Source organism: Syngnathoides biaculeatus, chromosome 16, assembly GCF_019802595.1.
Source record: "Syngnathoides biaculeatus isolate LvHL_M chromosome 16, ASM1980259v1, whole genome shotgun sequence".
Classification (NCBI taxonomy): domain Eukaryota; kingdom Metazoa; phylum Chordata; class Actinopteri; order Syngnathiformes; family Syngnathidae; genus Syngnathoides; species Syngnathoides biaculeatus.
In genome coordinates, this window is record NC_084655.1 from 11,617,368 (window position 1) to 11,643,788 (window position 26,421).

The 26,421-nt window shown below is 38.7% G+C and overlaps 1 protein-coding gene across 2 annotated transcripts in view; it reads left to right on the forward strand.

Annotated features, from left to right (window-relative positions):
• The first annotated feature begins 3,292 nt into the window (after positions 1-3,292).
• grb2b (growth factor receptor-bound protein 2b) overlaps positions 3,293-26,421 on the forward strand; it is a 28,678-nt gene continuing 5,549 nt past the window's right edge. The window contains exons 1-3 of one of the 2 annotated variants that reach the window (XM_061846671.1): positions 3,293-3,512; positions 4,674-4,936; positions 22,620-22,717. In XM_061846671.1, coding sequence (XP_061702655.1) covers positions 4,859-4,936; positions 22,620-22,717 — 176 coding nt within the window. In that variant the 5' untranslated portion in view covers positions 3,293-3,512; positions 4,674-4,858. Of the gene's footprint in view, positions 3,513-4,673; positions 4,937-22,619; positions 22,718-26,421 lie in introns of those variants that run through there. The other variant, XM_061846672.1, reaches the window with a different exon arrangement.

Below are 26,421 nucleotides of genomic sequence, written 5' to 3' on the forward strand. Positions count from 1 at the left end.
CCCCTGTCCATCTTTATATACTGTATGTGCATTCCATCCATAGGACATGACATGTCAAAAATTCTCTAAGGGATATGTTACTTTTTTGCCACATTTTTGCAGCAGCTTGATTAGTACTAGTACTAATTTGAAATTAAACACTAGTAAAATCATAGCTTTAGTAGTTACGAATGATTTTTTCCCCCAATATTGCACACTTAAACATCCCTTGGAAACCTTTCAAAAACTGATTGGTCCTATATTTTAATTTGCTACACCTACTATATATATATATATATATATATATATATATATATATATATATATATATATATACACACACGCCTCTTCTACGACCTCTTCGATAGACAAATATGACTTGAAAGCTTTCCACGATATGGCAGTGTTAAACCTCACCAGCAGGTGTCAGTAGTGACAAAATACTTGTCTGTTCCAGATGGGTCCAACTTTGAAAACAGATGGCTGAAAAATGATGACAAAGTAAGACGAGCAAATGTCACAAACACTTTTAAGTCGTTGTTGTACCGGATAGTGGTATGAGATTATGGTAACTGTGACCAACATCTGAAAGCTAAATCAGGTGTTATAGTTGCATCATATTTCATTAGCGGGAAATAATGAGACTTTGAAAAAGTATAGGTCAAATATGACCTTGCTCGTTTCTTTTATCCACCCACCGAGCATTTACATCATCAAGAGTCCTTTAATATTTCTTGCATTAGTTTAAACCTTTCTGTAGATGATGCAGTTAAAATTGCATTTTTATACAAATATTGTAAATGTTAAATTAGAAAATTTGTAATATAAACAATGCATAATACATATTGTCCTGTTTCATAAATAATTGGTAAATTAGTTACTGTAAATCCAGTAGGGAAAAAAATCTAATGAACTATTACTTATGCAGTACATATAACAATTGTTTCATTAAATCATTACTTTATTAATTATAAATAAGATTGGTCAATAAACATTACACATTAATATTTATTTTTTGTTGTATGAAGTAATTGGTTAATAATAAAAGAAAATATTGAGAACATTTTAATTCTCAGTTCACTGCCATTGACGGCTATATCAGTCAAACGTCTACGTCAACTAGGTAGTGCCAGTTAATGTTGAAATCAACTACTGTATTTAGGCTACTTTTATAATTATTATGATTATTACAACCAATTTTCTACTAATGACTTGGTCCATTTGTACGTCTTAAAAATCAAATGTGGCCTTCACGCACAAACGTTTGTCTGCCCTAAAGTCGATGGATAATCCCATGATAGAATGAGGCCATTTGATGGTGACAATTCTCCGATAATGTGGCAGCCTGAAGCGGAACAGCAGGGGTGGGCGGTGTCAATTGCAGTTCCCACAAGTGCAGGCGACATAAACATAATTCATAGCCGTCTTTTTGACCAGGTTGGCCTGTTGCTGTTATACGTTACGCAGCCGCCATATTGGATGTGTCAGATCTGCTCGAAACAAATGCAACCATATGGCCTGAATAGCTGAAAGGCAGAACACCCTGTACTGTTAGCCAGTCAGTCGCAGTACACATGTAGGCATGAACACCCATTCACACTCATATTCACACCACCACTGAAGAGAAAATGAACCCACGCTGCCCGAACCTGATGGACAATTGATTTTAATGAACTGTTTTCATATTCAGTGTCATATGGAAATCGCCGGAGGGTAACTGGTAACCCATCTATCCCATTACATTCTCAGTCCTTGATTCTTAGTAAACTTCCTGTACATGGTTGGAGAAATGTTAGCAAAGCAAAAAACAACAATCAGCAATGGATAGGTTTCCGATTACGTCATCTTGTGTGTCATGGAGGTCAAAAAACACAGTTGATAGGTGAAGCTTGAAGTTTTTTTCCATCGTTAATTTATCCGATTGGTCTAAGGGTGGCGGTGACGTTATTGGAAACCTATCCATTTGGCATTTTAATGAAAAAGAGGTCTAGAATGGTTTTGGCTACAAAGTCGGAAAATTTTATTTTAAAAGTTTTGTTATAATGAAGGAGGACTGCTTGGGTCTTCTCCTGGTACTCCAGTTTCCTCCCCACCCCAAAAACATGCATGCATAGGCTAATTGAAGACTCTAAATTGCCCGTAGATCTGAATGTGAGTTTGAATGTTTTTTTTTTTTTGTTTTTTTTTAATACATTTACCCTGAGATTGGCTGGCAACCAGTTCAGGGTGTACCCCAGCTCTCGCCGGAAGATACCTGGGATAGGCTCCAGCACGCCCGCGGCCCAAGTGGGGATAAGCAGCATGGAAAATGGATGGATGGGTGTTATGGCGGTCAAATACCATCAAAAGTCCTTGTTTAGTCTTAATTCCATGAGATACCAACATGTTTTTGTGAGGGTAAAACAGCCAGTGCACCTCCAAGCAGCAAATGCAAATGGTTGAGGCCCAATCTCAATATGCTGGGTGCGTTGACTATGATTTAGCGCCATTCCAGAGTTTGCAATTCATTCACATAGAGTAAAACATTGAAAAATTGAACAGCATTCATTTTGATGATTGAAGCTAGCGTTTCGAGCCCATTTTAGCAACCCTAAATTGAATCCAGGCAGCTGATTTCCTACTGCTGTATCAAAATGAGTAGGGTTTTAAATGTTCATTGTATCAATTCAATTTATGATTCCTAATTTCCTTTGGGCGCCACAGTGGCTCAGCTGGCAAATCATTGGCCTGACAGTTCTGAGGACCCGTGTTTGATCCCAGCCCCGCCTGTGTGAAGTTTGCATGTTCTCCCCATGTCTGCTTGGGTTTTCTCTGGGCACTCCGGTTTCCTCCCACATCCCAAAAACATGGAACATTAATTGGACACTCTAAATTGTCCCTAGGTGTGATTGTGAATGTGGCTGTTTGTCTCAATGCGCCCTGCAATTGGCTGGCAACCAGTTCAGTTGACAGCTGGGATAGGCTCCAGCACTCCCCACAACCCGAGTTAGGATAAGCGGCAAAGAAAATGGATGGATGGCTTTCCTTTGGCTCTTTTTTCCTGATTTCAAGGTTTAGTCAGAGATTTTGTGTAATGCTTTGCTTTCATAAATATGGTAAACACTGACATTTAGATTGCCTAAAAGGACGTCCAGCACCCCTATACCATAGATCCTAGAATTACCCCATAACTGTTAAAACAAAACAAAAACAACAATGTGAGGACTCTAGTGATGGATCCACTTTGCCACATACAGTATGGCGATTATGTCGACGTACAATTCGGTGCTCAATGCGTTATCTAATGCATCTGCATAACACATGCCTACGAGACTGACCATCCCGTCTTGTGGAAGGAAGCGGAAATAAACGTCGCCAAGCTTGTGCTAACAGCTCGAGTCGGGCTCCGAGGACAGGCTTGAAGCGATACATGACACACATCGGGGGGATTTTTTTTTTTTTCCTGTCACCAGAACCGAGAACGAGGAGCGGGTAACGACGCGATAGGGATTTCTTTGTTACGGTGATAACGTCGACGGGGACGACATCGAGTGGTGAGTCGGACTTCTTACGCCTGAAAGTTGTGTGCTGTCTTGTTTCCTTTTCGCGACGCAGGTTAGCCAAGTTAAGTGAGGCTAGCGGAGCTAACTGTACCACTCGGCTAGCAACAACAGCCTGCCCTATGAGGGCGGGGGGGGGGGGTCTCTCGTCATATTTGCCAACGCGAAGCTACTGCCGATGTTCTCCGTCGTTTCTCAACATATCGCTTGAACCGAAACGCGCGTTCACTTGTTGACTGATGTCGCCTACCCCGGTGGCTGGTTGGGATCCATTCGTGGGAGGGAGTTTGAGAATCACTTTGCATCGCAGTTATTGTTAGCCGGCATGCTAGCCCTAGCCTCCGCGTAGACTGGGCGCAGTCGGTTTGGGGGCTAGTCTGTTTTGTTTTGTTTTTTTTTTTTTTGTAAATGAAAGCACTATGTGATAAAAAAAAGATATTGGACTTTATGCCATTTCTGTATACGAACGTTCTAGACTCCTTTACAAGAGAAAATGTAGCAAGATTAGTGGTCTCATCTGCCGTTTTGAAAGCAAGACGATTTTTTTTTTATCCACTATGAAATATTTTGTTGAAATTGGGCAATGCGATTACTTGTCGATTACTCCAGTGTAATTTTTTACGTCGATTGCAGTCAAATTGTGTGCTTTTCATGCGCGCTCTTGACTTTTCTAGAAGTATCTAACATCCTCTGTCGTAACATCTCTTACTCACATTTGCAACCGATGAAACATGCCTTTTTTCTTTTTTTTTCTTCTTCAATAAAGCGATAGTGTTGACTCCGTTTTTCGTTTTTGGCTTGTGCGCGTCAGGTTTAATGACCTTTAGGGATAGTACAGTTGTATTAGATATTTGTAAACAACTTAATGAGATAACGCTCCTCATCCGTTTTACAAGTGGAGGTTGAGCTTATGTATCACTGACGGCTCTGCATAATCACCAGTCTGCACAGGTGCTTAGCAGTCATTATCAGGGATTTAAATACCCGCATAAACTTTTCTCTTATTTTTAATAAACAAAGTTAAGGCGGTCTTTGTCCAATTTTATGTTTGCATGAGGATGTCAGTATCTCTATTTTTAAGACATTTCTCAGAAATCTGTGCACAATTTAGCCCAGCCAGTTATAGTCAGCTTTTTCCTCTCCCCACTGTTACAGGAACCACGCTGCGACCTTTATGTAAGGTCAAAGCCCTAAAGCAACGGGTCACAGACGGGAGGAGCGACTCGGGGAGAAAAGCATCTGGCCGCAGACGCTGGGATAAACTGTGTTTTTATTTTATTTTTTTTTTATTCAGTCTCAGAATCCCAACTTGAACCAAAACGTTATCTCGCACGCACGCCATGGAGGCCATTGCCAAATACGATTTCAACGCAACTGCTGAAGATGAGCTTAGCTTTAAGCGGGGAGAGGTCCTTAAGGTAAGTGGAAACTGTTGCAGGGAGTTCTTGGGTTTTTTTTTTTATGCCTTAATCCTTAACATCAAAGTGGGTCCTCGGGATATGTTTTTATTACCATGTTTTCCAACATTAACAGTGCGCAATGAATTGCATTAGTTTACATATATGGTCTCACAGGACATGCAGTTTGCTGTGTTCACCATATTTCAATTGGTTTGTCGTGAAAATATTTTTCATACAAATATGATAAGTGAGCTCCCATTTTAATGGTTAAAATTTCGGAAATTCACTCATTTTCATTTTTTTTTAAACTGTCTTCCATTATATGTTAAAAAAAAAAAAAAAAAAAAAAAGGTGTGATGCTGACCATAGAACCAAGAAGGGATTTCATTGTGGCATCAAAAAGGGTCTTCCTGCTCAGTTCAATGTGAGCAATGCAATGAATTAAATATGAACTGTAGGGGGGAAAAAAGCATTTTGACAAATACAGACGATTCACGTACATTATGTAAATCTTATTACTTGTTGATTAAAAGAATAATCCTAATTTGTGCATCTAAAAAGTGCTGTTATTCTTTAGGCTTTGATGTAGTACTTCATAGGGTTTAGGCCTACTTCCACTTGAAAGTGGCTCTGGAACTGCTGCCAGCCTGGGCTCCAAGTCATTGGGAGCGAAACTCTGTAAGGGCAGTTATATAAATTAGCTGTGGGCAGAAGTACAGAATAGCTCCCTCACATAACATTTTCTGAAATAGGCACAACAAGCTTTTTGTCAAATTTCGTCTGTGTGAAGGCGGTCTGGAGAACCATCTGTTTGTATACAAACACTTGAAAGTCAATTTTCCATAACGTCCCCACAGCAAAATGAAAAATATTGGCCGAAACCAAGGACGAAAACAGAAACTTCAAAAGAAATGATGCCACTTATTAATAAAAGTGCATAATTGCTACAATTTCAGAGACGCCAGCCTATAGATAATCACTTTCAATTTGTCTGAATTTCCATGTTTTCAAAATTATCTCAGCGGGGCATTATTACAGTATATTATAGAATGGTATAATATCCATGACAATTACTCCAAAATTGTAATTGTTAGCAAATTATGGATTTTATTTTTTTATTCCATAGAGTATCCAAAAGTAGACACCGTTGTACCGTAAATCAAAGTGTGTGACATTTTAACATGCCATCCTCAGGAGTATCCATCCATCCATTTTCTGAACCGCTTATCCCCACTAGTGTCGCGGGTAAAGTAATATCTGCCAATTGGTTTGTTAACCTATACTGATTCGGTTTTTAACTGTAGTAAAGAAAGCGTGTGTATTAAGTCAAGTGAATAAGATCTCAAAAGTCAAAATTAAACTCAGCTCATTATTTTGCAATCAAACAACACTGATGATAAATTAGATGGCTAGAATATGCATGGACAATAGTTTTGGTTTCAATTTTGTGCTTTGTACAATGTGTGCTGCTTGTACATATTGTTTCTTGGTAGTTTTGTTTTCTGTATCCACTATTGCTATCAAAGCAATCCAAATTTCCTCACATTACAGTAATATACTTTTCATTTTTAAGACCCTTGCTCTCAGGGGACTTATGTGTTCCTGTATTACTTCGTTATCGTTTTCACAATGCTTCCTATGTCGCTCTGTATTATTTTCTTTTTCGGAGACTTATTAATCTCCATGGTGTTTGACTGCACTATCACAACAGCCTGTTCCGCCACGTAATTACTTACCTATGGCCGAAAATATACTTTTGGGCATTTTTCGGTGAGCCTACCCTTTTAACTTAAAAGTCCCATACATTAATGAAACGATTTCTAGTTTTTGCAATGTTATGTTATATTGGCTGCATGGTGCCTCAGTAAATGTGAAATACGGATTAAAATCATCTTCATGTTCCTAAATTACGTACATGTTTTCTGCCGAGAGGCCTGAAATCAGATCATTCAAAGTTCTTGAGCTTATCTACATCATTAGCGAAGATCTCCACCTACCTCTTCAACCCTAAGACGGTGCAGTCAACATAAACATCTTCCCACAAGTAGTGGGTCTTCCACTCAGATGTGACCAATCAGAAGTAAAGAGGCGGTCTCAGCCAAGTATGGGCAAAGCAGTACAAAACTGGGTCTAACGGAAGTAGTTATCAGAGGGACTTTTTGTGTGTGTGGGAATACCAAGAATTTTTTTTATTTTTTTATTTTAAATGTAATTAACTAAGTTAGTGTCACTCTATGGAGATCTATACAGGCGAAAAAAATGGGCCTTTTGAATAATCTCATACAAGTGTAAAGCGTGACGGAAAAAAAGGGCTGCTCACCTTAGCAGTCCACATTACTGTTAGTGTACAACAGTTGACAGTCTGAGTTGCTGTGTCAGTTTATAGGCCCGTAAGGAAAAAAATTGTCAGCTTCCATATTGTGCAACCTTAATTGGGTGTTTGAAGTTGAGCATCATGCGTGCTTGTTGCGTCAACATGGAAAAGATATTTGGAAAATACATGTTGCAATTTTCCTAGACAATGGTGTTCTCAGGATTTTAAAATAAATAAATTGTAATCTCTTTGGCTCAAGCCGCCGCATCAGGATGATGGTTTGGGAAACTCTTACTGTTTTTAAGCAGGAATATGCATCAATGATAGATGAAGAAATCCTAATGCAATACAATTGGTATTCGTGTGAGTGCTGGGTAGTATCCAACATTCCCCCCCCCCCAACAAACTCCTGCTTTTATTATTGTAATTTTTTTCTCTCCCCTTCAGCTATAAAAAAGGAAATTACGGTAACATCCTTAATATGTAATAATCAGCATTTTAGATGGTCAACAATTAACATATGAGCCATCTAAGGTGTGGCTTGTCTTGCCCACTCTATGAATAGCTTCCACAACATCTGAGGGATCTCATTGTTCAAGGATATTTTAAGGGTACACAAGAATTTCCAAGGCATTGCATACTGTGTACCATGCACCACATTGCGTAATTGTGCCCAACAGTGGAATTAATGACTGAAATTTTGTCCAAAATTTATAAAAAATTCAAGTAGAAAACTGGTAAAGGTGGCGGCCAAGAGGCTTCCAGCAACACTAAAGTTGCTGCAGGAATTTCTGGCAAGTAGTGGCTTGTACATGTGACAACAATCTCCTGTTCATGCGTCTTGGTTATGGGCAGGGGTGGAAAAACAGAACCAGCAAGAAAAACACATTTTAAATTACATTTTAGAGCAATACAAATGTGCGATGATGAAATGAAGCTCTGGTTGTAAATTTTTGGCCATAATTCCTAAAGGTATGTTTAGCAACACTGTAATTAAAGAGAAGCATTGTGGTGGCAGCATATCGCTTTGTGGCAGTTTTCCTCAGGCCTGATGGGGGCGTTAGTCAAGGTTCAGTCAGTATTGACACAAAACCCGAGAAAGCAAGATAATGTATTAAAAAAGCCGACTAGAACATCTTTACTTTATTTTCGACGAACCAGAGGCACTTTAAATGTTATCTGGTGTGCGCTGACTCCCATTTGGTATGATGTTGAATGATTGCTTAATTCTGAACAGCCACATCCCCATTTAAAAAAAAAAAAAAAATGGTTGCACACTTTTGCAACCAGATTATCGCAGTAGTTTTTCATTTCCCTTTTCAGTTGTTTTTTTTTTTTTTTTTTTCTTCAATAGAATTGTGCAGGTTACCACTCATCATTTATGATGGACAAAATTTTACAATGGGTCTATTTTTTTTTTTTTTTTTTTTTAATATATATCTCAAGATCCCGGCAATTGAGCTATGATGTGTAGATGACACTTTTATGCACTATCACTGCTCTAGACTGGAAGATTGTATATACTAGCATGTCTTGGTCAATATTTGGACTGCATGTTTTTCTTGTAATGTATCTTCTGTTTGAATTCTCTGTATGCTCTACCAATATCCGACAATTTACTCCCAGCAGCAATATAGAATATGGAAAAAGAATGCTTCATCTGTTCATCTGCAAGGAAAATTGAATTTTGCGTGAAACAGACATCATAATTCGAAACATGTACAATTAAAAGAATGCAGGATTTTTCAAGTTTTTTTGTTGTACAATTATGTACGTGGCAGTTTGGTAGGGTAGAATCTCTTTTCAAGTTATTTCTAGAGAGAAGATGAATCTAAAATAGGCTGCCATGATACTGCCCCTGGCACCATCCAGAATTCATCTGAATCATTTGTTGGCTGCTTTCCTCTTAAGACAAATTTTAAGTAGTCCTGATGTTCGTTCTTCTGTCAGACTGAATCCCCCTTTCTCTCACTCTTTCATCGTTATCCTGTTTACCTCTTCCACTTGTTTCTTCTCCTTCCAACTGCAGCCATCCTTTACAGCCAACTCTCAATGTCTGCTTTTTTTCCCCTCATCCACACACTCACTGTAGGATAAAGATGGAACCATATTATGTAACTTGTAACTATAGACTATATTTCATTAGAAAGAATGCCAGTGATGGTACCGCACAACAAACACTGCAACTTAATGTCTGCCCAGATACAAAAGTGTATACACTGGATTGAAAACCCAAGTTAAGGTCAGATGTGTTCTCTGGTACCTAAATATGGCTACTCATTGATTCAGCGTTGGTTTTCAATTAGTAATAATTTAATAATTGTTTTTCATTAGTTCCGATGTATATGTAGTCAAAGCAAGCCATCTGCTGACACTGATGTTAGGCAATGCCGCTCAAAGGACAAAAAGATCTCTCATGAGAGCATACTGGCCTTGCTCATTTGTGCATCTTGTTCTATGGCATGAATTTAAAAAAAAAAAAGTGGGCTTTCCCCAGTAGTGCAGCTTCTTTTTATGTAAACAACACAATGACTCCCCTAGTTGTAGATACAATGAAAGGTATAGTCCAAGGTTTTTAGATGTTTTACTTTCTGGTGAAGGGAGGGAATCTAGTCATTACAGTTCTGTAGCCCTCTACCTTAGGCTTAATGTTGCCGCGCATCATTTAATTAATTGCAGTTGCACCCTTGAAAGTGATTGCAGTCCAATCAGTTCTATGTACTCTGCACACGCACATTATATGCTTTTACTCTCACAGTTAATGAAGAGAACTCCAACCGGGGTTCGACTTTTTTTTTTTTTTTTTTTTTATCTGATCCTTTTCTGTGGTCGTTTGTAACATTAAAGAAAGCCCACATTGTCCACTGTCACTGGGGTATTTAGTAATCTGGTTCCACAACTTAGCCTCCAGCAAGCAATCACTGCGTCACTGTTTCGCAACAGCTGGCCCCCCTGACTGGACTCCCCTCTAATTTGCACCCTTGAGTCATTCAGTAACATTTTAGTCCTGTCATTTGCTCTTTCAGGACTCATGAACCCAACTATCTCATATGTATATCAAAGTCTCTTCCTCACGTAAAAGGAAGATTGCGATAACAAAAATAGAAAAGTGACTCATGGTTGATTTTCATGTATGGACTTCAATGTGACTTTTTTGCTGCATGTTGCATATCTGCTGTTGTCCTTCATTTTTACATCCCCTGATTGAGCGGCAAAGCAGGACATCTTACTAAAATCTGGCCTCAGCCCCAAGCACTGTTCTCATTTCCTCTTTCAATAAATAAAGATTAACAGTCCATCACGGTGACAGAATAAGATCCTGTCAACAGATCTGTTAGCTCTGTGTCAACAGTTAACTAAAACTCATTTCGGTTATCGTGTTCACGACCTCCAGACAGACTACAATACACCAGGGAAAAGTGCTTTAATTTAAACATCACATCTCTCCATTCTTATTGCATCTCCAATACTCGGATTTTAGGAGTAACTTTGTATTTTAATGCAGAGATACCAATGGACCAGGAGGTTAGTGAACTTTAGGTTTGTAATTATTAGCATCAAATAAAATGAGATGAAATTCACAAAGATAAAATGAAACCTTAGCTTGGTTAATGCATTTGGAAAGTGGTTTGTTTTAGTACATTTCAACCAAAGCACTGTAGATGTTAGATGTTTAATACATCTATTTGAATGCCTTGGTTGTTTTTATTAATACCAAAATGATATAACTAATACATCAGGGTCCACCTAGGCCTGGTGCACACGTAAATATTTTTCCACTCTTAAAAGATTTATCTGCTACAGTCCACCAAACAGAGTTTTGGCCCTTGTGTGTGTTGTGCTCAGAGATTCTCAACACACCAGACCTCACACACACACACAGATGTTTTTGTTGCATCACCGATCTCAGTCACTCATGATCATGTGATCTTATCAAACTGAAGTAGTAGAAACACTTCAGAATACATGCTCATGTGTCCCGAGAGTTCCCAAAGGTTATCTGAGCCAAATATAAAATAGTGATATTCTCAAAAAAACTTGCTTTGGAAAACAACTAGAACCTTGTAAATACAAAGCCTGCAGTCATTTGGCACATTTACACTTGTTTGTTTTTTTTAAATGTAGGGATGCTTTTGAAGCCAGATGTTTTTTAAGTGATGTAAAACTGCCATACTCTTGGGATTCCAATATCTTAAGTCAAATAGGATTTAGAGTCTGTGTAATGCGCACAAAACAAGTGCGAGTTTATTGTATTTGTGTGCATTTATAGTGATACCACAGCTTAGCTTTTCTCACATCCTGTTTGTGTCGTCCAAACCCCCTGCAACTTCCTGCGTCTCCATTTCCAACTCCAGCAACCCTCGTCTGCATCTACCATGGCGTACTGATAATGCAGAGAACTACAAGTTGGAGTTAGAGTGCAAAATTATCATGGTGTCAGCCAAACCACAACTGTTTTTTCTCCTCCTTTCCTGTTTTCACTTTCAGACGCTTTCGTATTCTATATTTTCTACGTAAAAATGCGTTTGAGTCATTATCTTGGGAAGAAGCTTTTGAGCCTTGTGGGTTTATTACTTTCTATGAAGCCCCTTGAGCTCTCCCTGATTAATGGCTCCCACCTTAGCTATTATTCGCTGAAATATTGATCCTGTTCTATGAAAAGTGTATTATCAGTGCTGACTCTTGTCAGAAGAATACTCTGTGGTTTTATGGACAAATCCAAATCTAATAAGAACTTCAGGATGACACCAATCATCTCTCTTTTCTGTGGGTTTATTTGCTGCTTGTGCGCATTCAAATGGAGAAGTGAGAGGTTAATAAATCCCTGTCTGGTTGCTCATTGTGCAATTATGGAGAGTTTCATACTCGGTTACACTGCCTGAGGATTTTAGGATGTTGCTGAAAATAACATGAGAATGGCGGACCCATTTGCATACAAATTTAAAGGAGTTTAACGATTTAGTTTGGCAGCGATTTGTATTACGACTTGTGATTGCCAATTCAATTTTAGTGTACAGGATTTTAATGTTTGTCATGCTGGTAGTACTTGGAGTGTTGAATATTTTTTAAGGTGATATTTGGTATCGGGTTTTAGAATTAGTGCTCTATAGTATGCCTGCTTGATGGTCTCTTTCAGTACTTTGGTCGTTTTTACTTGGTTGAAGTGTTCATGTTTTGCCAAAGCGCCTACAGTATATCTGAGCTGGATTTATCTATTTTAACTGTGGCTCATTGCAGGTTTACCAATGTTTTAGCTCTTGATTGTTTTCCTGTGAAGATAGCGTGGCTGAAATGACTCGGGAATTGTTTGGCCTCATTTCCTTTCTCAACTTTTTTTAAATTGCTGAAAAATGCATCCCTGCTTCTGATTTAAGCTTGACGTGTTCATCCCCGACGTCTTCAACAAACAAAAACAGTCCAATTCCCTTGATTCTATGATTGTGGATTCCACTCGTTAAGTTTAGCGCTCTGCCCAGTGGCATATTTCCTGTACTGGACATGTTCATCAAGGCGCACTGTGCAAGGGATCATGAGAAATGTGGCTTGCTCTCAGACGGGCCCACTCAATAACGCAAGGAAAAAAACTGCAGTCTTATACTCCCATGATCACGGGCAGGGAATCTTAATTCAGGAGCACTTAACATGTTCATCTTTAAAAGTCCTAAAAACATCCACTCAATGCATCCATATAAAGTCTGCTGTGCAAAAATCCAATGTTTTTTCTTTTCCCTAGTATCGTTACACTCAGTTGATTACCTTATAAAACAATTCAAATCAGTCAAGGACAGATTCATCTAGTTGGGTTGTAGGAATATGAATTGATACATCATTATAATGAATGAATCATTACTCCTCCAAAATTTATTAAATGCATAAGAAAAATCTTGACTGCACACCGTGGCATCAACTATTTATGTCTGTATAATATTTGAATAGCATACTGTTGTTTATTTCTGTCCGTTCTAATTCTTTTCACCTATTACTGTTGCTGGAAATCTATAATAAATGTTCATAAAACACACTGTTATAGAGCAAGTTATTGTTTGTTGTTTGTCCTCAGACTCATACTCAGTTCTCTTGTCTGTACTGTAAGTTATTCCTTTCTTGAAGCAAGCTGCCCGCTTTCTAGCAACCTGCTGGCTACCTCTCATCTGGCATGCTGCGTAGAAACTGTGCAGTAAGTTCAAATTGTGTCTTCCATAAACAGAGGCTACAACTGTTTGGCTTTTTTATTTATGGGTGGCATTGCAGCTCTAATAAGAATATCCATCCATTCAGCCATTCTCTACCGCTTCTCCGGGTTGGGTCACGGGGGAAGTAGCTTCAGTAGGGATACCCAGACTTCCCTTTCCCCGGCCACTTCTTCCAGCTCTTTCGGAGGAATCCTGAGGCGTTCCCAGGCCAGGCGAGAGACATAGTCTCTCCAGCGTGTCCTGGGTCGTCCCCAGGGTCTCTTTTCCAGTGGGACATGCCCGGAACACCTCACCAGGGAGGCGTTCGGGAGGCATCTGGATCAGATGGCCCAGCCACCTCATCTGGCTCCTCTCAGAGGAGCAGCGGCTCAATATTGAGCCCCTCCCGGATGACCGAGGTTCTGACCCTATCTTTAAGGGAGAGCCCAGACACCCTGCGGAGGAAACCCATTTCAGCCGCTTTTATCTAGTCAGAGTAATGTAAATCAAATTTTTTTTAGTTGGCCCTCATAGTTTGTTTGTGGTGTCCGGCATGCTATTGTAATGCTTAATATGAACAATAATTTTGGCACCTGTCATTTCATCTTGATTAGAGGTTATCCTGACTGCAGTTTATAGTGTCATCATTTACACTTGGCAATTTAATACGTTAAAAACAAATAAATAAATAAATATTTATTACATTGTCACTGATTAAATGGTAGAGTATGGCGCTGGGTCGCCGGAGTTGGCGTCCGGGTAGGTGAGTGCTCGGCACATTCACAACAGCCGGGGACTACTTTTACTCGGCAGTAGGTGAAAATGAATCTGCACCATTAATACTGATAGCCTGAAATAGCTGTAGTTCCTACCAATCAATTTTTAACAAGCAGGACAAACAGATTCATATCACATTCACATGACTTCTGCATATCTAATGACGTAAAAATGGCTACCTCTGGAGGCGAGTTGATGTGTTTTTACACCTATTTTTTTTTTTCGAATAAATACTTTGTACATTTAAGTAAACAGCATCAGTGGGTTTTGAATTCCATCAGCAAGACAAAATTAATCAAACAAAAGCTGTAATGCAATTTGGATAACAATTGCACAGTTCACAAACTAAATTAAAAATTGTTCTTGGTGCAAAATAGTACAAAATGAACTCAACATTGCTGACATGATTAATACTTAGTTCACTACATGCGGAACATCACGTGACGAAACCCAGAAAATGGGATAGCTAATGCTATGTCATGACAACAGTTTGTTTACTTGTTTAAAGCTATACTTGTGAAAATGTTGTTTTCTTTATGAAACTCTTGACATCTTTCCTGGTATAAGTTAGTGAGCGCATTCATTTTCCCACGTGCGAATTGTTTCAGTGATATATTTTATCCCTTGCTTTGTAAAATGCTTCAATCCACTGTCTAGCTGCTGCAGGCTAAGCAGTCAGGATCTCGGGCTTTCACAGCTGTGGGGAGGAACACATTGGGTAAGCCGAGAGCCCTGCCGTTCTGTGCCGTGTTGAAGCACATATATTTATTACCGCAATGTAGATTTGAACCATCAATGTGTCCTGTGTTTCACATTGGTTCTCGCTAGCTAGCTGCCTTCGTCATCAGTGCCACGAGTCCCTAGTCCCACTTTGGTTGTCATGCTGAGCTGGTGCAGCGCTGGCTCAAAACTGTCCATAACTACCGTATTTTCAGGACAACAGCGCAGACTGGTTATTATGCCACGCCCTGCTATATTGTAAAAATGGGATATTCAAACAGAAAAACTTTGTAAATGTTTATTTAAATACCTTGTTTAGAAACAGTGATTAACACATAAGTAAAATGGCTCAAATATAACAGAAATGTCAGTTTTTATTAATCCTCCTCATGTTCACTGAAACCACTAAAGTCTCTCATATCATTTCAGTCTCAGTCAGTGTTTTTCATCTTGAGTTACCACTGAGGTGGTATTTCATCTCATGTAGGAGTCCAGCCTTTTAATGCCTTGGTGATAGTAGATTCTATTCTCCCACATAGCAGTCCCGCTTTTTAATCCGTTAGTAGGTTCTTTCACGCTGCTACGTGTGGTTAAAATCCACTGGAAGTGCATGGTTTGTATAAATCCAAATCTATACAATAGGCTAAATTTCTTTGGGGTTTGTTGTATTTTTTAGATAAAAGGTACAGAAGATATCAGTTCACAACAGTACAATACACATCACAGGTCCACTGAAGTTCACTTAACTGGTGGCATGATGTCATAGATGGTGATTCTTTTAGTATAGTTTGGTAATGTTGGGCATCTTTCCATTATTACATTATTAGTCTTTGATATATCTGGTAGGTCATGTTATTTTGAAGTACAAAAATACGTATGTTTTAATTGATTGTGGGCCTAGTTTTTTTATTTAAACTGTTCCACGTTGGCACCACTTTTCTACTTGACGCCATTACCATCATGCTGCTTGTCCAAGGGCCCACGGCAAAGCACGTGGAAATCACAAATGCTGCCTTTGTGTAGAACTGCAGCAAAGTGTTGCATGAACTACCTCCTTCTCTTTTCCTTTTGTCCCAGTTGGTACTTATCTCTATTTGCAGCATCTGCTACAAGTCAAGATGCACCTGCAGGGCAGTAAGACTGATTTACTAAGGCCAACTCCAACTACCCACTCGGGTCCAGTAGCCACTCAGTCGCACAAGGTTGAATATGTCAGCACAAACATCTGCTGGCTCTTGGAAGCACCATCGTCCCACCTCACTATTTAGTCTCTCCTCTCCTTGATGGAGGAATAAAAGTGTGTTCAGCTTCAGAGGTCATCCTGAAACAATAATTTAAAATATTTTATTCTTAAAATGATTAGCTTATTTCAACTGTTCTCCATAATCATTACGCATGTGTGATACAACACATTTGCACCATCTTTAAAGAATCTGTAGCTATTTTTAGATGGCAGTTACTTTCATAGACATTCACATTATCATGCTTTCTTTTCCAAAACGCTACACAATTTTATCACAGTGCGTTTTATATGAATGATTATTGATTTTCACCACAGAATTCTTTACATTGCTAGTCTTTTAAAATATTTCTTGCACTGTATTCAGTTTTCATTTTAACTTATTTTTCTCTTTTACAAACTGTTTATTTTCCTTTTGGTTTTGAATGCATTCAACCATATACACCACATTGTGTATCAAACACCTTGTGCATGAAATGTACTATGTAAATGAATTTGCTTTTCTTTTTGTCTAAGAAAAGCGGTGCTATATAAATGGTACCACTGGTGGCTGTTGGTTCTTATTGAGAAAAAATCTATGCTGCACGAGAATCAGAGGACAAGTTTCTCTTTCAGAGAGGCCTGATGTTGGTTGCACAAAAAGGGATTTGGGTAGATAGCAAGGAGAAATACATGGCAGTTTACTCAGAAGACAAAAAAAACATAGCTTTTTTGACTGCTTCACAGTGGCGATGACATTCTGTTGCACAATTCTTCCTTCTAAGCAAATGAGATGAAGTGTGATTCTTTGGAAGGGTGTCCTCTCTAATTCAGGGTTTGTCTGTTATGATCAGTCATTATCACACTTTCTTTACTGGCTCCCTGTATGTAATTTCTTCCTCCTCTTCCTCTATTTGACTCTGCTGAATCAGTGGTGTAATTAGGACTCTTCCTCATCACCACATCACTTCCTGCTAATGTGTGCCAAAAAGAGACATTTGTATTTTGAAACCGAGTATCATCACTCCCCAGTCTTGACTTTTAATATTGGTTTGACAGAACGCTGGGACCGTTATTGCTAGCACTGGCATGCTAGGGTAAATAATTTTTTTGTTGTGAGCTTGCGAGGCGTATCATATTAAAAGGAACGTGAACATACTCTGCAGTCAGTGTATGAATGAACATCCTCTACTGGTCATCAGTGATGACCACCACACGGTTTTCTTTTCATTATTTATTGCTGCGACACAATAAATTTGGACAATCCATTGTTGTCATCACAATGGTAACATGCATACTGTCGCTTGACAATATACAGCCAGGTGATCAAAGACTGCATGGAGTGGTATTGGAATACAAGATTTTATTGCAGTGTCCTGACAGTGGAATCTTGAAAGACCAAATTTGTCTTGTAGTCTGATTCAGACATTAGATTTTGTCCATCTCAGGCATGTCTGTCCCATACCGCCACCAATTTTTTTTTTTTAATAACTTTATTGGGAGTCAAATATTTACAGTAATACGTGAAAAACATGCGACAAGGCTAAAAGTAAAATAGCTTTTGGATCCACATATACTGGTCATGATGGCGATGCGGAGTAAATGTCCAGCGGAGTTGGTGATATCAGCGAATTATGACAGTCGATCATCATAAAATGTTGATTATTGGTCGATACCAACCAAGTCTATCAAATCAGGGTAAATACTACTAGTAACGAGTGTTCATTTTTACTTTTGCCACAAGTGAGTTGAATAGTGCGATTATGTATGTTGCAAATTCTTCTCAATAAGGGAGCCCTCACACATGGTCCTGCCTGAAGCATTCCTCTTTGATTTAGTGAAATCAATGTAATCTTCCTTAGTCTAAGACAGTTAGCTCATGACCTCCCTCTGCTCTATTCTGCTGTCTGGTGCTTCCCTGCTGGGCATAAAGGAGGTCACAGTCATTTGCATGACTTTTTCTAAATAACACTAAATACATTTTATGCGTTTTACAAGAAGAAACTTGAAACTGTCACAATTCCAGAGGTGCTGTACCTAGTCAGTGTTATTTTCAGTAAACTGATCATCCACTCTTGTGTGTATGACTGTGGGTCCTGAACAAGCCAATGTTGCCGAAGCTAAAATGTGACAAGGCGGATGACGTGCATTCCAGTCAATATTTAGTCCATGCAGAATTGTCTGGGAGGATCAGCAGATAGACCTCTTCAGGCAGCAGATAAACTGCTTCATCTAGTACTCGTCTTTCACCTACTTTTATCGATTTACAGCCGCAATTTAGAACACACCATTGTCACATAAACGTCAGTGTAGCACAATGTTGTAAATTAGATCAAAACTTTTCACCTATTTACTATATCATTGTTGGGCAGAATTTTTTCTTTTCAATTGTTGACCAATCCGGCTGTCAAGCTGCAACTAAATAGCAGCACTAGCAATACTATGTATAGGATTAGCACTGTAAAAAAAGAAACCAAACATTTGTCATGGCTCCTAAAATGGTTGCCCGATTTATTTGTAATAGTGTTGCTATAACTCTAAATGTTATTTTTTAGAAGTTTTATTTCTGGGAGCATCCAATTAAAAATCAGCAAGAGGTGATAAGCGTACCTGTTCGGTAAAAATGTTGCTAATTGTGCCTTGCTTCTAAACCCTCCCAGGTCCCTCCACTCCACTTCTCTTTGCTAGTCTTGCCCAGGTGTTTGCAAACAAGGGATGGGCATATTTTTCCAGATGTGGCTATTCCAACACTGTTTCATCAAAGCTCCTGAAGCCCAAGCTAACAGGTCATCTTGAGGCTGTTGGGGTTTCCCAATCACGGGCTAAGTGTGCTCTTGGGAGTTCAGGGCAAATGATTCACACCTTGTTGCACTTTGTCTCTGCTTGTTCTTCCTTCAGTGGGTTTTTTTTTGTAATTGTTTTTTTCTTTAAAGAATAACTTCAAACTCCCCCCAATTTGCTTAACAAACATGTTGTTTCTTTGGTTCCTGAAAAGTGATGGTTTTGGAGATGCAAAGATTTATCTTGACTGCAGTAGTTTGCCCTCATTAGCGCTTTGGGTTGGCATATTTTAGCGTTGTGACTTGACAAAGACTGATCATGCCTTGACCCATGCAGGGTGTTTGTTTTATCCATGACCCATTATAAATAACTTCCTGTGGTCTGAATTTCTAATCGATGTTTAATGCAAATTAATAAAGGAAAATTGTTGTTGGGACCAAAAAGTATTCTGATTCTGGAGCAGAATCCCTTTCTCTGTGGGCTGAGCTGTCTCTGCTCAGATTATCTCCCCACTCCAGCGTAATCCCTGCTCTTGATTTATTTCAATCCCATATTGACTTTCCTAGTGTATTTATCAAAATGTTTTCCACATCTCTTCTGTCCGTCTCTCAATCCCCCCCATTTGCTCCTCCCATAAGATTAGCAGTTTTTAGTTTGGAGTATTTAAAAGTATTGCATTTTTTCACAAACCTTCTCTTACATTATTTTCTAATATATAAAAATGGTAGAATTATTTTCCATTACAAACAAAAGACTGACCCAGGATTTCAGTCTAAATGCCTCTTAATACTCGTGCGGCCAAGAACGCCTACATTGCATCACGTGACTGGCGGTTTTGGCTCATGCGGCCACTGTGGATCACGTGACGCACGCACGGCAAAAACTGTTGTTGCGCATGGAGCGCCGCAGGGATCATCTCTCGTGATTGGTCTGTTTTGGTCACATGCTGTGATGATGAACTCAGTGTTCCCCTTGGTTCCATATACCATCTACGCCTGCTGGCTGCTGAGCTGGCACATCTTTCCCGCTGTGTTGGATAAACTTTTATACTGTTAAGCGATACTTTTTACAGTGTGCATAGTTTGTTTTCATGAAATATAACCTATGCTATTTTTCTAGCAATGTACTGCAGTCCTTCATGGAGAGGCTTGGGGTTCAGTTTAGAGGCGAATACATGTCAAAGAAATGAGGTGCCCCTGCAAATAAATGAAGCATGGAGTCTCCAAGCATTGAGGCCCCTTTTTAGGCTATTCTAAGATAGAACCCGCAGCCACTTTTACTATTGGCACATAAGTACGCTTTTATCAACATGTATTTGAAGTCCACTGCCACAACCAGTTTGGGATTTAGTCACCAGTTGAAAAAGACCAATGACACCCGGCATTCAGCAGGTTGACTGGCGCAAAATTACCCAGCCCAATTACAATACACTAGGCCTTATGGGACAATTGTCTTGGCTGTGTCGGTCATAATTTTTGGGGAGTGGCAAAGTGAGGGCAGGGGAGAAAAGTGATGGAGCATGGGAGCGTCTAATGACCTTTTATTTAACAGAGAGGTTGTTCCTGCCCTAGTCCAAGCAAAAAATCCTCTTACCAACTGAATTTGTGAAATTCTAATGAGTGAAATGCAGTCATTGCTCAGCGCAGGCTTCTCCCTGATTTGTTCCAATGGTTGAGATTAATGCAATCCCTGTTTAAATATAAAATGAACACAATCTCAGTCAAGTGACAACCTACTTTTGTGACACATTCTTGCTCATCTCTTTTGCATTACAATGTTTAGCATGTACAAAGCAAGTGAGTTCGTGGTTAGTGTATGGAATGTCTAATTTCTAACGCGAATTATCTTATCTAGATGAAAATATATGTTCAACTGTTCCATAAAATGCATATCCTCTTCAATGTTTTTACCAATTTTATGAATTAAAGTCTGCAAACTTTGACCTAGTTTCTCTTACCTGCAAAATGACTCATTTAATGGGCGGACCACTGACGTCACAAATTCTGGGGTAGGCTGTTTTGGAGCGACAATAAGATGGGAGTCTTTTGTATTTACGCCTAAGAAAAACCCATTCGTTTCGAGAATTCCACAGTGATTGTTAGGTAAAACCAATCCGTAGAAATGATTATTATTTTTGTTTTATTTTATTAATAAAACTGTGCGGAACAAATATGAGCGTTCATCTGAGATGACACACTGTGGTGACCCCTAAAGGGACAAGCCGGAAGAAAAGCAGCATTATATTATTATATTATTACTTATTTATTAAAATATATCAACTTAGACTACGGAATCGGCTTCTGTGTTTTGGTGCAATGAGCATTTTACACGCAAAGTAATTGTCACGTATGAAATCACTAAATACACGGCGTTTGCATAATTTCAAAGCAAGACCGAAAACTTCGTATATACATTCAGGATATCGAAGCCTTTATTATTTATTGGTTTATGACTAATTAAACCAAACAAGAACTTCACAAACGCTTACCAGTTGATATTCCCAACACAAGCCGGATCCTCCATGATGGGTCTGACTGGTTGGTGTGTCGGCTTCTTCATCGCCACCTACTTCGTCTGAATTCAAACGTGTGTGCTGTCCAACTGGCTCAAATTGATGGCCTTTAATGCCTTCATGAAGCTTGTATTCCTCACCGTCTTCATGGGACCCTTCAGAATGATGTTCATTGCTCGAATTATCGTAAATTCATCGGCGTTCTTACAGTGTTTTACTACGGGATCTATGTTGTTGTCACAAAATCCTACGCACCCCTGATCGGCTTTCTCCGCCATATTTCTGTCCTTTTCCGGCAGGTACAGCAATGCCCGATCATTGGTAGCAAATAATAGAAAAATAAAAATGTTTCCTTCATAACGGATTTAAGATTCATATTCAGCATAAAAACTCTATAATATTAGCATTGCGGTCCTTCAACGTGACATACCAAATGAACTCACCACCCGTAGTTTGAGAGCAATAAGATTCATTATAGACCAATCTCTATTTAGTCTTTTCTCATGGTAAAACATATGCACCATTATGGGGGGGAGGGATTTGTCTCAAACATATTTAGAAATATAGCCACGATTTACACATTTTTAAGGTCAACAAATATATCCATTCGTTTTTTTTAATGTGCATTCACAAGCACAGACGAGTCTAAAGACACCTTTCCACCAACTGAAAGTGAGCCATAACATCCATCCATTTTCCAAACCGCTTATCCTCCACACTTTTCCCCAAAATTTTTACACCCTTCAAAATCTGTATTCTATTTCTGAATAGTGAGAGCCAAGAGGTTTATAAAAGGCAGTCATGCGTACAGTCAAAGAATGATACAGCACTTAAGTGTATTCTATATAGGGTTTTTCCTTGAGTGACTGTCATATTGTTTTGGTTCAAGTTCACTGCGGACCTGTGGCGAGAATTTCTACATTCATGTTACAATGGGAGTGGAAAGTAAGGTTGGGTGATTATGGGGTAAGAAATAATCCCGATTTGTTTTGATTACTGAAATCACAATTAATAAACTGATTACTCATTTCAAAACTTTTGTTATTCAGCTAGCAAAGATCGTTATTAAATATAACTCCAAACAAGAAAATATCTAAGAAATTAAATATATTCAAAAAATAGCAATAAAATGTTTTTGTATAGTTTCCATAGTTAACATGATTACAGCTTGAATGATGAACATTTATTTTTTTTGTTATCACCAGGTATTAAATGAAGAGTGTGATCAGAACTGGTACAAGGCAGAACTAAATGGAAAAGATGGCTTCATTCCCAAGAATTACATTGAGATGAAAGCCCATCCGTAAGTATTTGGACTTTCATTATTGTGCTTTATTTCACCCTCATTTGTATCTTTTTTCCATGCCATGTTGTCGTGATAAAAGTCCTCTGGATTTTCCCGGAATTCTGGATTTTTAAATTTTCATGAAAATTGCTCCAGAAAATTGAGGAAAAATTGCCTAAAATTAATCCAGATATTAGTTGACAACATTGAATGAACATGCGTTTGAGTTTGTTTTTTTGCTTTCACGAGCGTAGCCATGTTGAGGCACTATCACTAGTAACAATAACGCCCCTCCCCTCGCATTCTCTCAAGACGTTGCTTATTTTGTGTGGTCTTGACATTAATTTACGTGTTTATTTCGTAAACGTTGTTAACTAAACAAGCATGCTCCAAAACAACCGTTATTCACCCGGAAACAGGAAATGCAAGTTAACCGTACTGAGCATGTGCGGAGCATGTATGAAGGCGCATGTTCAGAACTGCTTCACGTACTGCGAGCGCATTTACGTCGAAAGTCATCAACATCATGAGCCTTGTCAAAGGAAATTCAGTTACATCAGCCAGGGGTGTTCTTTGCGTCGATCGTGAGGGAGTGTGACGGCGTTTAAAAAAAAAAAAAACAGACTAAAGGCACGTTCTAGCAAGCCGGGCTCCTATTTATGGCAGTCCCGTGATGCCTGCCCCCCCCCCCCAACAATATGTCATGATTGCCGACAGGAATATTTGTGCCAATGTATCGCGAGCTTGTTGCCACGAACGCCGATTATGTTGAACTAAACTTTCAGCATTTTCAAAACATTGCGAGGATAGACCGTTCGTATTTATTCCTTGACAGGCCAGTGCATTTAACTTTTCTTCAGATAGTTTGTCGGATTTATTGATGAAAAATTAAAATACCGTTTTATACCATGTTCTACTAATATCAGTTGGAATTGGAAATTATCATTTCTGTGTTTGAAATTTTTGTTTTCTATTTTAGTTTAGTTATGTATTTATTTAATTTTTAATTTACAGTTATGTTGTATTAATCCAGTAAATTATTTTTTAGGCCATCCCTAATCACAACCGCAACTTAATCTGCGAGCATGACTGACCACACCCGTACATTTTTGAAACGTGAGTGACTGTGTGTAAGTAAGTTTCTTTCGGCTTGTCCCGTTAGGGTTCGCCACAGCGTGTCATCTCAGATGAAACGCTCATATTTATTTGGCACAGTAAGGCAACTGATTATACTATTAGTGTTACTGGATCTATATCTAAGATGGTGAGCAATGTGGTCGAGTGTATCAGTACAACACGACGTAACAAGTTTGAGATTTAAACGTTAATAGTAATTACTACAGATCAACTTCTTTAACATGTTTTGCTGTACGGTGTAGAAATTCTAGGATATATTTTCGTGTATATTCTATAGCTATACTGTATTATGTATAGTGGGCAAAAGGACAATTTTAGATGTATTTTTACTTTATAGTTCACTGAATTAATTTGTCTTGAGATAAGATGGCATATTTTAATGAAAAATGTGATTTTGTGCTATCAAGTGATGGTGGGTGGGGGATCTGCCCAATTATTTTTTTTGGTCAGGACTTAGAAATTTTACTTTCAATTTTTGTCAGAATTTTGTTCACAGATATCGCCAGAATGCACCACAGCCATCCATTTTTTTTTTTAAATTTCCGAGGGGGGGGGGGGGGCATTCCCCAAAGCCCCCTATTGCTCGCTTTTGTATTTTCAGGAATTTTCACCAAAGTCCACTTTCTTCTCTACATGTTAAGATTCTCTGATGAAGAGTGCATATCCCCCCCGCCACACACACACAAATCCATTACCATTTGAGCACAAAATGTAATGTGTCACCAGGGTCTGACATTAAATCTTTTTGAGTGGTGGCCCTCACGGCCACAGGAATCTGGCTAAATCTATATCACCTATTAAATGTTTAGAATGGAAATATGAGCATTGTTTTACCTCATTTCATATTTGGACAGTTTTATTTTAAATGCACCCACAGCGGCAGTTGGTGTTAAGTGTACTGTATTTAAAAAAAAAAAAAAAAAACATTCCTGTTGCATAACAACACAGGATGTTCGTAGCATGGCCGGACAGCAACTGGTCACAACATGGTGACCTCTTGCATAATGTAATAATTTGCAATACAAGAGCTGTATTAAAATGTTTGCCTTAATGTGATATTCAGTTTTGTTGGCCACTCAGGAAAGTATTATTTTAAAGTTTATTGTTGTGGGTGTACTTTACATTGTAGAACTGCTAACATCATTTTTTTTTCTCCCAAAAAAGCAGTTGTTGGTGGGCGTTTACCGCTGTTACATCATCTCTCCTTTTAACAGCACTTTCTAAGGGTTTTTTCACTTTGTCAGTCGATCTCAGATGGTTTGTCTGGTTGATAAATTGGATTTGCTTCACATGGTAGTTTTACGTTTGCTTTGTAGATGTAGCGACCAGCTCTGCCTGGGGAATCGAAGGACACGAGCATTCAATTTTGTTTTTGTTTTTGTTTACATGCAGAGATTCCTCCAGATTCCCTGAATCTTTTGACATTATTATGGACTGTAGATGATAGAATCCCTAAATTCCTTGCAATTCTATGTAGACAAATGTTGTTCTTCAATTTTTGGACTACTTGCTCACAAAGTTGTTTACATATTGGTGGAACATCCTTGTGAACAACTGAGCCTCACGCGGATGATGAATAGGATGGTTCTGTTTATGTAATTTTTTGACTGAATAGGTCTGGAGATAAAGGGGCTTGGATGTAATCAGTGAAACTCAATGAAAAATTGTGATTGGCTACAATTAATTCATGTTTCAACAGGGGTGTAAATACATTTTCACACTGGGCCAGGTAATCGCATAGTTTTCGTTCCTTAAATTAAATCACAATTTAAAAACATCAATTTAAGTTCACTTTTATTTGACTGGCTGCAAGCTGAACATGTTCAAATAAATCTAAATGTAAACTGTTTGCTCGCTCCAGATAGGTTGACAAAAGAATTCTTTAGATATTGCAACTCGTTGTAATATTGTGCTCAACCTGTGTGAGTTTTTGGGCACTGAAGTCAGACGTCTGGTTTAGGTGGCCAAAGATCAGTCGGTTGTTGGTGAACCTGTGTAGCCCTGTGAAGTAGATGCTGCGTCAAAAGGGACACCAATCCAGTTTGGTGTTAAATCTAGTCATGACTTGGCTGGAAGAATACTGACTAAGAAAATCATCCTCTCCAAAAATCACCTCACCCAAAGTATAACCTCTGTCATATTCACTGTACTAACTAAAGCTCGAGTGGTTTACACGTAATATGCTGCAGGCCCCTTGTCGTTAATTAAATATTGACTTTATCATTGTTGCGCAATGAGGCCTTTTCTCCCAGTCAGTAATTAAGGATGCACCAATACAACTTTTTGCTGAAAGAGTATACATCCCAATACTGATGAGTACTCACTGATAGAGTATTGATAATTGATGATGCCATTGTCCTCCAATTTTGATTTAGTGTAGATCTTTTAATTTAATCAATTATTGTTCTAGACAAAATTGTATTGAATGTGCCTCCCTGCAAACCAGGTGAGACCAAGCGGCATAGATGACATAATGCCACCAACTGTCCAAGTTCTCCCACTTAACGATGAGTGAGGTTTGTCATTTTCATCATGGCTATACCTCACCTATGGCAGACAAAATGTGGGGAAATAACTCACAGAAA